The 12,813-nt window shown below is 45.1% G+C and overlaps 1 protein-coding gene across 7 annotated transcripts in view; it reads left to right on the forward strand.

The window, feature by feature from the left end:
* Positions 1–12,813, forward strand: part of C2CD3 (C2 domain containing 3 centriole elongation regulator) — a 128,970-nt gene that overhangs the window by 102,194 nt on the left and 13,963 nt on the right. For 5 of the 7 annotated variants that reach the window (XM_032640766.1, XM_032640760.1, XM_032640763.1 and 2 more), the window contains 3 exons: positions 3,077–3,297; positions 5,241–6,159; positions 10,614–10,725. In XM_032640766.1, coding sequence (XP_032496657.1) covers positions 3,077–3,297; positions 5,241–6,159; positions 10,614–10,725 — 1,252 coding nt within the window. Of the gene's footprint in view, positions 1–3,076; positions 3,298–4,900; positions 5,153–5,240; positions 6,160–10,613; positions 10,726–12,813 lie in introns of those variants that run through there. The other 2 variants (XM_032640761.1, XM_032640767.1) reach the window with 2 other exon arrangements.

The raw sequence follows: 12,813 nt of genomic DNA on the forward strand, positions 1-12,813 counted from the left end.
CCAGCATCTGTCCTGTTAATGCTTCCCTATCTCTTTCTTAGTTTAGTCATCATCTGAGCCAGAAAAGCACTGTGAGAATTGAAAGGACCATTAGAGATCATTTGGATCAGCCCCTGGATTACCTAGTAAGAAGTGTGGTGCAGTGGAAAGGACTTGGCTCCAGAGTCAGATAGACTTGATTTCCAATCCTGGCTCTGCCATTCCCAGCAGAGGAGACAGCCATGTTGCCATTATAATTATAACCATGTATGATAAGAGTTCCAGGTTTCCTGGCCAAGGGTACATGGAGGAATGAGTAAGATAAGGTACATGGAAAGATATAAAGAAGTCACATTTGAACTGGTCTTTAAAGGAACAAGTCAACAAATATGAAGGGTATTCTGTGCAGAAAAATAATGTGCTAAGGCCCAGGAGCATGAAACAATAAGCCCAGTTTGGGGAGATACCAGCACTGCAGTTAGGGTGAGGCTGAGCATAAGATGTAGGGAGCAGGGCAAGCTGTGTGGGAGTCAGTTCTTGAAGGGCCTTGAATGTCAGGCCAAGAGTTTGCACTTTTACAACAGTGATTCTCAAATGGAAAGTGATGGGGTCGGGAGGAAGAGAATGTGTAAAGTTGGAGGAAACAAATATAAAAAAGGATTTTATTTTTTGAAAAAGCTAATCTATTATTTGATTTCATAAAACAAGCTCAGGATGAAAGATTGGCAAAATCTTTTTTGGTGGGACATGGGTTAGAAAGGACTGAGCAGTCATGCTGTAGACTGGGAAATTGCTCAAACTTATAAGGAAGTAATATGTTCAGATTCTCATTCTAGGAAGATGCTGGAGATTGGAGGCTAAGTAAAACCATCAACAGTGTGGCTGTATTTTATTGGTCCATTCAATTGACATACTTTAGCACCCACTGAGGAAGGAGAGAAAGAAACTCTCCTTCACCCTAGAGCAGTTTCTCTCAACCTCAGCACTGTTGACATTTGGGCCAGATGTTTTGCCTGTGGGGGCCTGTCCTGTGCATCATAGGATATTTAGCAGCATCCCTGGTCTCTATCCACTAAATATTAGTAGCACCCCTCTCCCAGCTGTGACAGCCAAAAATGTCTCCATACATTGCCAAATATCCCCTTGGAGCTAAAACCATCAGGCTAAAAACCACTGCCCTGGAGGAGTGGTTCTCAAAATTTAGTGTGTGTCAGAATCACATGAAGAGCTTATTAAAACAGTTATTGCTGGGACCCACCCATACAGTTCTTGATTCAGTAGGTCTAGGATAGGGCCTGAGAATTTGCATTTCTGACAACTTCTCAGGTGATGCTGATGCTGCCAGTCCTAGAGCCAGGTTTTGAGAACAACTGTCGTAGACAAATTCTCTACGAAACAGAGATGAAACAAGATAATGTCAATTTTGCATTACTTCCTTGGGTTCATGGAGCCCTAAAGCAGTGTTTCATTTGAGTCACAGCAATCCTGTGAGGCCTGCAGGGCAAGTATTACCAAACTTTTCCCACAAGTGAGGAATTTGCAGCTAGGTGTTTATAGGTTCTATACCCAGAACCTCTGACAAGGCCAGCTGGGTTTGCATATTTTCTAAAGTTTCACCAAGTTGACATTTGTCTGCACATTCCTGCTACAGGTATTTATCTATGTGGCATAAACCCAGATATAGACACCTAAGTAAATCCACTATGATTTGATAGAGTTGTGGCTTCTAGTGATAGAATAAGGATCAGCTTTGTCCTCTCATTTAATTTACGTTTGGCTCTAAGATATGCAGACTGTTCTTAACAAAAGGATAGAAAGACTTTCTGTTTACTTCACAGTTACTTAGTGTCTGCATTGTGCAAGTTGTGCCAGACACACTGAGTATACTAGAGAAATAGAGAAGTTTGAGATGTTATCTTCTATTACCAGACACGCATGGCCTAGTTAGGGAAACTAAACTAACACATAATGAGAAAACTAAGGGAAAATCTAAGGCAGAAGGTTAGATGCCAAGAGTGAAGAAGTTTAAGGGAGAGGTGGCCTAATGACTTGGGGCAATGGACTTCGAAAAGGAGAAATACGAGCTGCACCTTAAAAAGTGAATAGGACAGGGACAGAGCAGGGAGCAGCTTGAACTCTGGTTCTGGCCTGCAGGGGTGTGAGGCAGAAATGAACCCAGTTGGGACAGAGCCCATCTACTATAATGGAAAAAGCATAAGTCTTGGAGTTCCAATTTCTGAGTAGCTGCATGCTACTACTTACCCTAGACAAATCACTTAAATTCTCTGACCCTCACATTCCTTATTTGTAAAACAGTAATTACTGATCTCATCTGGTTGGATGAGAATTAAACAAGGTAATGTGTTTGAAAGCATAAAACGTAAAATCCTATGCAAGTGAAGGTGGTAATAGTTGGTGTGATTTCTCTTCGGAATAGTAAGAATGAATGTGCCCCAATTAAAGGTTTTTGAATAGAAGATTTTTTTAAAGCTCATTTATTCATGTCTATTTATCCATTCAGCATTCATTTATTTTGTTCCAAGCACTGTGCTGGGTGCAGTAGGTATAAAGGAATCAGCACAGAGTGCACATCACATCAGGGGAAATAGATGTGAAACAAATGATATGGTTGAAGAGTACAGAAAGAGTAGAGCACAGAGGAGTGGCCCTTAAACCAACTTAGAGTCAGGGAAGGCTTGCTGGAAGAGGTCACTTGCTTGAAGGTCACTTGCTTGAACCATTCCATCAGGAATGGTTAAAAGGTAGCAGAGGTCAGTGCTAGCCCAGAGTAAGGGGAAGTGAGGACTGGAATGATGATAAGAATGGTTCCCTATAAGGAGGTAGAATACTTGCTGGACATCAGAAGAGGAATCCCATTAGCCAGATAGAGGGGGAAAATGTTGTCCCCAGCAGTGGGATTGTAGTCAGAGAGGTGAAGGATGAATTGGTGGATTGGAGAGACAGGGGCCCTGCTGTTAATAGACCAAGTGAGAGATGCTAAGGTCCTAGCTCAAGCAATGGAAGGTCAGGGGAACATAAAAGATGCTCATAATCCCAGTGAATGACCCTTTTTTCTTCTCCCCTTCTTCTTTTGCAGGAGGAATCTGAGTGAGCTAGATCAGATCCAGCAGTACTTTAGCCAGAAGCTCACCAAGCCTTTATTTCCCCTCAGTCCTCAGACCCATACTGCCATCTCGCAGTGCCAAGAGAGTCAGAGGGACCATCTTCGGCCAGGAGCCAGCAGCCTAGACCCCGAAAGCCATTGCATCCTGGAGAAATCCAATAACCTGGTGTTGCAAGTCAGCTCCTTAATCACAGGTATGGCTCAGGGCCGCTCTTGTTGAGGAGTTATGGTCATGGGTACTTATTCAAAAAGCATTTGAATGTGTGCCTTTAGACAAGTCTTTATGGCTAATAGAGACCAACGGCTTTCACCATCTTTCTTACTTATTTACTGTCTTCTTTTTGAAAGGAGAGACATAGTAGCGTGGCACTGGGACATGTGCAATGGAAAGAACATGGGACTGAGAGGCAGGGGACCCAAGTCGAGTCCTTGGTGGGTTTGTGGCACGGACTTAACTGTTTGACTCTGAGCATACCCTTTGCCTTCTTGAGCTTCAGTTTCCCCAACCAGAAAAAGAGGGGAATGGATTAGATGAGTTCTTCAGTGGCAGTTCGTGAACTCCTGCCACTCTATTTTCAGAAAAACTCAGCTACAAACATATTTCAGATTTTAATTCTCAGAGGCCAAAAGACTGCATTTTTAGCAAGCACCCCAGATGATTCTAGGTGTTGGTGGTCCATAGTCTACCCTTTGAAAAGCCCCCTTAAGTGGTGGTTCTCACTTTGACTGTATTGATATCATTCAGGGAGATTTTTTTTTTTCTTGGCCACACCGCGATCTTAGCTCCCTGACCAGGGATTGAACCCGGGCCCTCAGCAGTGAAAGCACAGAGTCCTAACCACTGGACTGCCAGGGAATTCCTGGGATCATTTTTCTCAAGCAGAATGTGTAGATTCTACACAGGGATGAATAAGTTCAGTTTTTTCTCTTTAAAGGGAAAGCAAGCCACCATGGTTGATATTAGACACAAACCTTCCTGCCCTCTTCTCCCAGATACCTAACCTTTTGGTAGCCAGGACCACAGAAGTGTACTCTGTGTTTGGCTTCCACTTACTGTTTATTGAGCACCAACTGTGCCAGGCATTATTGTGTCACTAGTTCTGGCAGGATACAGTGGTGGACAAGACAGGCATTGTCTGTGCTTTCATCAAGCATGCATTCTATAGTCAACCAAAGAAGCTGCCCCCCAGAAAGAAAGCATAAGAGCAAAACAGAGGGAGGCTTGTTTGGGGTGGAGGTGGGAGTGGATAAGGAGAATCCCTTTAAAGGTCATATTAAAAGAGGAGAGTGAGGAGAATCAAAGGCTTGAAGCCGAAGGGCCTTGAAGGCAAGCTTAGTAGTTTAATCTTTATCCTGGAAGAAAAAGGGGAGTTCTAAGCAAGGGGATGACAGAAGGAGAACTGATTTTCACAAGGAGAGGATGAATTTTGAAAGGAGTTACTGAATGCCTATATATGTGCTACACAATGTATGCCCATTTATCTCATATATTTTTCACCATAACGCTGTGAAAAAGGTGGTGTTTTATCACATTTTAAAGATAAACAGACTCAGGATAGTTTGCTCGTAACCACAAAATTGACAAGTGACAGTAGAGATTTGAACCCAAGCCTGACTGGCTCCAAAGCCTGTGCTCTTTCCAGCACACCATGCCGCCTCCATTTTCTTCACAAATCTCCACAGCCTTATCATTTGGGTGATGGGTATTTCTTTGCTTTTATTTTCCAAATAAAATAGTTCTAATAGCTGTCATCAAATAGGTAAATAAGTGGATTCTCATTTTGGTTTTTAATATAGGTAATTACTGAAGTAAATGGAAGCATGAACATTCCTACCAGGACTCCCAGCTCCCAAGAATTCCTGAGCATGAGCAGATAGTCTCTGAAAGTGTTTCCACAGACGTAACCACAGCTATAAATGGATTAGATTTTGGTCCTCTGATATTAGAATAAAATGCTAGAAATTGTACCGCCTTGAATATAGTTTCACTCACTCTTGGGGGCAAATTAACTATTATCTTTAAGGTTTGTTCAAAGGTCTGATTGCAAGACTACATCTGAAACTAGAAGCTAATGTGGGAAAGTTGAGTGGTCTGGGGCCCTACCTTGTAGTAAGAGTGATATCTGTTACTGTTTAGATCTGCAGACTATCACCCAGAACTCCCAAGGATCTTTGCGTTCTCACCAAGCGAAGAGTAGAAGCAGAGAAGTCACCACCCTCCCAGATGCTCAGGACATAGCCACGCAAGAACAAAGCACAACTCCAGACCTGCCATTGGCAAGAGCTCCAGATGAGGGCAGAAACTCCCCACCTCCCTCTACTCTTGAAGAGACTTCAGGTGGAAGAGGAATGCTTCACGAGGCCCTGGGGCACACGGTACCCACCACAAGAATGCAGAGCAGTGCGGACACCAGGGCAGGCCTGGCCTACAGTGATGAGGACTATGAAGAAGACATCATTGAGCCCAGGGCCCTCAATGAGGTCACCACCGTGACAGACAAAACTAGCCCTTGGTCCAGTTTCATGTCAGATGCAAGTGAGATCATCAGCCCTCAGCCTGATGAGGGGCAGAGGGAAGGCCCCTCTTGTCCTTCAGAGCCTTTCCCCAGAGAGGAGCTCAAGGTCAGAAGTAGCTTTCTGTCCAGCCTGGAAAGGACTGTTAACCCCCACTTCCATAGGCAGGGCTCTCCTAGCCAAAGTATTGTTCCTTGTGAGGGCATGGCATGTAACGCCAGGATTGGAGAGCCTGCCTCAGCAGGCCCTCAGCTCAGCTCCCATGTGACACTCTCAGGAGCCCAACAGAGCAAAACCTGTGTTGGGTGGCACTCACCAAAGGCAGGCCAGGACCAGGAGCCCAAGCCAGAGGCCCAGGCTGAGAAGGAAGTGGCCTCCGATGAGCTAAGTGACTCTGCTGATAGCTCTGAGAAGCTCCCTCTACACCCAGCCTCCCAGAGCAGAAGGGAAAACCATAAGCAGCCACCCATCAACTGCCCTGACATCAGGCAGAAGCAGCAGACATCTGGGTCAGAGGTGTCCACGAAGCAGAGCATCCTTCTGTATCCTTTGGTGTTTCCCCCAGGTAGCCCCTTAAGCCATCTCTAGGCATTTTGGGTGCCGGTGCTTAGGCCAGCCGCATGAGCGTGAGCAGCGTCCCCGCTCATAGAATGCACTCAGGGGCATGGGGAGCCCCTTCCTGCTGAAGACTCACCTGTACTGATCAGGTGCTACAATTCTACCATTATCATCAGGCCTCTTAAGTATAATGCTTTGTACTGGGTTTAGACGTTGGTAGTACATTCATTAGCCTATCCTAGCCTGATTTATCTGATTAATCTCTGGGTATTTTACACCTGAAGGCAAAGTTCTGCATCTAAGGAATGAGACCATTAATCTCAGTTGAAATTTCAGGGGAGGGTATAGAGAAAGAAGAGTCCTACCACGGATTGAGCATTTACCGTGTGCCAGGCACTTTACGTACATTTTGCATTCGGCCACACAAGTCTTTAAAGTTGGTATCATTTCTATTTTGCATGTAATGAAATGGAGACTCAGAGTTTTAGTGACTTGCCTAATTAACTTTTTTTAAAGGCAAGTGATGGGTCCAAGGGGAGGGGAAAGTGGGCACTGTTGAAATGGTCTTACCCAAGCCCCCCCAGGATGGTAGTGTTGATGGGGAGAGGGGCATCTGACATTCCCCCTCTTCCTCCTTTGAAATGCAGATGGGCATGTTATGGGGAAAGGAAACCACTTGGGACCATCAGTAGCCCTCACATCTGTAGCCTAACCAGCTGATCACATCAGCTCACCTGATATCCCAACAATAAGCAGGGGCTATTGCAGGGCTGGTGGGTGAAGCAGGCTGCCTTTGTAGTGCTTTGCAGTCCTTTCTCCACTAGAAATCAGGGGGCCTGACTTCGACCATTCGGACCCAGCTCTTACTACTTGTGTAACGTCAAGCGTATAGTTTAACCTTTCTGAGCCTCGATTTCTTCACCTATAAGATGGAGGTAATAATCCCTTACCCACCAGACTGTACATTCCCAAGTAGGTCAAGGACCTTGTCTTTCTCCATGTCCCCAGACATGACACACAGAAAGAATCAGTAAATATAGATTGAAATGAGCTATCAGTTTCACAGGATTCTTGAGAAAATCAAATGAGTGGGAACATTTGTACGTACCACACAGATGTGATTCTTGATGCAAGGCAGAGAGAAACCTGAGGGTAGAGGGTATGGGCTCAGGAGAGGCTTAAAGCGTGAAATGGCTAGAGGCTGAGCACTGAAAGCAGAGTGCCTCGGTGTTCTTTCCTGGCCTCATTCTTCCTGGCTTCTGATGTTTCTGCCTCTGCAGTCAATTCAGTTGTGCTCAGAATTTATGGTCAGTGGAGGAGCAGTCACATGTGCCAGGTCCTAAGGGCACTGCTTTAATTCGGGCCTTCCCAACTGCTCATTCTTTCAAAAAGTGAGTATTGCCAGGCCCGGTGCTGTGTAATGACGGCAGAGATTTGAATCAGACCTTACCTCGAGAAGTTCCCGTTATGAGGTAGGAGACAGGTAATGACAGTAACAGTAAATAGGCAGTGATAAATAGCCTTTATTGTTCTAAGGCATGGACAACATGCTAGGGAACAAGAGGTGGAAGCTGCCATAAACTCTGTTTGGAGGTACCCCAGAAAGAGAGACAGTAGAGCTGGACCTCAAAGATGAATAGCCATTCTGTAGGCAGGGACAAGAACATTCTAGTCACAGCGAACTGTGTGCGCAGAGGCGTAGCCACTTGAAGGAGCCTAGCCTGTGGGCAGAAGTCACTGTGGTTAGAGCCCCCAGATAAGAGGGATGGTGAGGGGTGAAGCTGGGCTGGATCTGAAGGGGCCTTTTATATCTGGCTAAGGTACTTGGACTCTGTCTTGTTAGCAGATTAAACTTCAGTTTCCTTATCTTTAAATAAATAAGTAATAACAGTAGTTTTCTTGTGGGGTTGTTGTGAAAATTGAATTAACAATGTAAACTACCTAGCATAGTGCCTGGTGCGTAAATAGTGTTCAGTAAATGTTAAGCAAGCATATGATTGGTCAGATTTACATATTAGAAAATTCTCCCAGTGCCTTGTAGAGAGTGGATTAGGTCAGTGGAGACCAGAAGCAAGGAGACCAGGTAGGAAACTTGCAGTAATAATGAAAGATGAAGAAAGTCTGACCTAAAGCATAGACTGTTTTATGATGAGGAAAAGGAGGAGGGATCTGAGAGGATTAGATAGGGGCAGGGTGAGAAAGAGGAAAATAGAAGTATGACTGAGAGATTTCTGTCACAAGTTAGGTCATTTACTAGGTAGGAAATAGCAAATAATGCAGACAGTTTGGAGTGAAGAGGCAGATTTCTATTTTGCACATGTGCCTGTGAGACATCCAGGAGGAAATGCAGGCCCGGAGTTCAGGATGAGATCAGCTATAAAGGTAGATATCTCTGGAAACAGACAAGAACAGCAAGGAGACAGGGAAAGGGAGAGCCACACAAGACAGAGCCCTGAGGATCACCAGTGCACGAGGGCAGGGGGAGCAGACGCGCCCATGGCGGAGGTGGAGGAGGGCCGGCGAGAGAGATGGGAGCGGCAGGGTTTCGGGGAGTGGTGGTCAGCAACCTGATGCTTAAGACAAGTCCAGCACAATGTGGACTGACATGTATTCGCTGGCTTTAGCATTAGGAGGACAGTGCAGAGGTGGGGATGGAAAGCAGATTTCAGTAGGTGTGAGGGAACCAGTGGTGACTTTTCCCCCTCAACTGGGGAGACAGGAAGGGCTGACATTTACTGAGTACATGCTATGTGTCAGGCACCATTCTAAACACTTCGTATATATAATGTCATTCTCAAAACAAAAGGTACAATTATTATATCCATCTTACAGGTGAAGGAACAGGCACAAAGTGTGAACTTTTGTGAAGGTACCATCTAATAAGTGACAGGGTTACTGTTGGAGCAAGACCCTTAGAAAGACAGGTGGTGCTGGGCTGAGCAGGGGAGCTTGGTGTTTTAGCACACCCTGGGCACCTCACAGCCAAGCTGACTGTCAGGCTGAGTCCTCAGCAGTCAGAGCGTGACAGCAAATAGGTCCTACCTCACCGGGGCCTCTGAGGAAGGCTGAGGTCAAAGGGCTCTTTCCCTTCAGGATCTCCAACTCTGTCCCCACCTCTCTGTAGAAAAATCAGGGACTTGAGCCAAAGCAGGAAATGATGTATTTCATTCATTCAGTAGATATTTATTGTGTCTCGGGTACTATGCTAGGTGACAGGAATATAGTATGAAAGAGAGCTCATCTTTGCCCTCCTTGAGTTCGAAGTCTAGCATGGAAGAACAGTGATAGACCAATTTGCATCAGAACCATACTTAGCTTATTGAACAGAAACAAATAGACCATCAAAATAGTCCCCTCCTGCCCCTCCTAAACTGAATCATTGCTTTGACTGAACAAATTTGTGGAACACTGTGTTCTCAACACAGTACTGGGTAGCTCCAGAGGATGTGGAGAAGTGCAAGATACAGCACCCGACTTCTAGGGTTCATGCCCAGGTGGTGGATCAGCTGTGCCTACTTATACAGAGCCCTCGTTTCTGGATGTGAGCACAGAACACCCAGGAGGACAGGCCCTCCTTCAGGGCCAGGCAGCACCTTCCAGCCTAAGATGCTGCCCTGGAGCCACCTTCCCACCCCTACCCTGTCAGGTTTTGGCCAGTAGGCCCTCGGCAAGTATCACCCAGTGCTTGCTACCTGCCAGCCTCATGGGGCTCTAGGGAAGTAGTGAGGTGACTGAAGGAAATACACCGCCTCTGCCTTTGAGAAGCTTAGGGAATATTGGGGGAAACAAATTGAGAGTCATATCAGACTAAATAAGCATTAGCCGGGCTTCCCTGTGGTTAAGAATCAGTGGTTAAGAATCCACCTGCCAATGCAGGGGACACAGGTTCGAGCCCTGGTCCGGGAAGATCCCACATGCTGCGGAGCAACTAAGCTGGTGCACCACAACTACTGAGCCTGCGCTCTAGAGCCCGTGAGCCACAACTACTGAGCCTGCCTACCACAGCTACTGAAGCCCGTGTGCCTAGAGCCCGTGCTCCACGCCAGAGAAGCCACCACAATGAGAAGCCCGCTCACCGCAATGAAGAGTAGCCCCTGCTCTCCACAACTAGAGAAAGCCCATGCGCAGCAACGAAAACCCAACGTAGCCAAAAAAAAAAGCATTAGCCTGTGTTTCAGACTGGGCACTAGACTAAGGAGGGGTCACTGTGGCTGAGATTTAGAGGAGGGTTCCGGGAGGAGGCAGGATCTGAAGTGACCCATAAAGTATAGACCAATTTGGTAGGAGTTGCAGAGCCTTCCAGGCAGAGGGAACCACTTGAGCAAAGGATTCATGGGCAGGAATAAGTTGGAGGGAAACAAAGGGGTGGTAGAGGTCAGAGGAGATGCTTGTCTGGGGAAGATTTCTAGGTATTTGTGTCCCTTAACTACCTTTATAGCCCAGAGCCCATTGTGGTGCCCAACTTCTTTTTACCTCCCCAGCAGTTGGAGGCCTCCCTGCGGATGCTCTCTCTCTCTACAGCTTTGCCACCACCAGCCACAGCAGATCAGGTAAGAGGACACCTGGCCGGCCTCCTGTTTCCTATAGAGTCATCATCTCTTTCATGAAAGCATACAGAATGCAGAGTGGCCCCGGCCATGCTCCTGGAAAGGCAGCAGCAGTGGTCACTCTCCAAGCTTGTGCTGAGCGTATCCTGTGGGCCCAGCAGTGGGAGGAGCTCGGGAAAAGTGAGGAAGAGCAAATGTGTTAAGAGCAAGGGCATCATCAGCTGAGATGACAGGTAGAAGAAATAGCACAGAAGTGTAAAAACAGGACTCAGCTAAGAAACACATACTGAGTGCTGTGGGAGCTCCAACTAAGCAAAGATGGGTTTGAATGGAGGAAGCTTCAAACAGGAGATCCCACCTCGGGAGACTGTGGCAGATGAGTAAGGTCTGGATGAAGAGAGTAACAGAGTGTTAGACCTATTTGTTGTTTACAGAATACCTCATAACTATTCGTCATGCAGCTGAGTTAGGTGGTTGGAACCTTGGTGCAAATCCTAGCTGTGCTCTCTTCTGCCTTGACACAGCACCGGACCTTTCTCGCAGGTGGCACGGAAATCATATCTGCTTCTCTAATCATTCAGCATATATTTACTGAGTACCTGTGCTGTATCAGGCATTGTGCTAGGTGCTGAGCATGCAGTAGTAAATAAGGCAGATTCCCTGTCTTAACGGAGTACAAACAGTAAACAAAAAATATTTACAAATTGTGATGAGTCCTAGATGCTCGGAGAAAGAACAGGCTTTCCCTGAGGAGGCAGTGTTTAAGCTGAAAACGATGATCATGGTGGTGCTTGCCAGGTACCCAGCACTGTTTGAAGCACTTTAGGTTAACTCCTTTAATTCAGCAACCTGATGAAGTACATACTTTTATCCCTATTTTAAGATGAGAAAACGGAGGCACAAAGCGATTAAGTAACTTGCCTCACACAGGTAGTTAAGTGGTAGAACCAGAATTAGAACCCAAGCAGTCTGGTTTCAAAATCTGTGTTTCTAACTACTGTGCTGTACTGAGGAGGAGACACAAAGCCCCTGCCTCATGGAGCTTTTATTTTATTTTTAATTCTCCTTTTTATTATTTGGGCACGCAGTTTATAAGAGTAAATGAAATCTTGGAGTAAATTTCTGTTGGTTGTACAGTTGCGATGGTTAGGCTCATCTCATCTCACCAACAGTCCAATGAAGACTTTTTTCTTTTTATTTAATTTTTATCTTATATTGAAGTATTATTGATTTAAAATGTTAGTTTCAGGTGTACAGCAAACTGATTCAGCAATACATATACACATATCCATATTTTTTCAGATTCTTTTCCCGTATAGGTTATTATAGAATATTGAGTAGGATTCCCTGTGCTATACAGTAGATCCTTATTGATTATCCATTTTGGGGGTTTTTTAAATATTTATTTATTTATTTGGCTGTGCCTGGTCTTAGTTGCAGCACACAGGATCTTCGTTGCTGCGTGCAGGATCTTTTAGTTGCGGCATGTGGGATCTTTAGTTGCGGCATGTGAGATCTTTAGTTGTGGCATGTGAACTCTTAGTTGTGGCACGTGGGATCTAGTTCCCTGACCAGGGATTGAATCTGGGACCCCTGCATTGGGAGCACAGAGTCTTAGCCACTGGATCACCAGGGAAGTCCCGATTATCCATTTTATATATAGTAGTGTGTGTATGTTAATCCCAAACTCCTAATTTACCCCTCCACCTGCCACCTTTCCTCTTTGGGAACCATAAATTTGTTTTTGAAGTCTGTGAATCTAATTCTGTTTTATAAATAACTTCATTTGTATTGGTTTTTTAGATTCCACATGTAAGTGAAATCATATGATATTTGTCTTTGTCTGAGTTACTTCACTTAGTATGATAATCTCTAGGTCCATCCTTGTTGCTGTAAATGGCATTATTTCACTCTTTTTTATGGCTGAGTAATATTCCATTGTATATATGTACCACATCTTCTTTATCCATTCTTCTGTTGATAGACGTTTAGGTTGCTTCCATGTCTTGGCTACTGTAAGTAGTGCTGCAATATATATATATATATATTGCATATATATATAGATATCTATATATATATATATATATAGAT

The sequence above is a fragment of the Phocoena sinus genome, chromosome 8 (genome assembly GCF_008692025.1).
Source record: "Phocoena sinus isolate mPhoSin1 chromosome 8, mPhoSin1.pri, whole genome shotgun sequence".
In the NCBI taxonomy this organism is placed as follows: Eukaryota; Metazoa; Chordata; class Mammalia; order Artiodactyla; family Phocoenidae; genus Phocoena; species Phocoena sinus.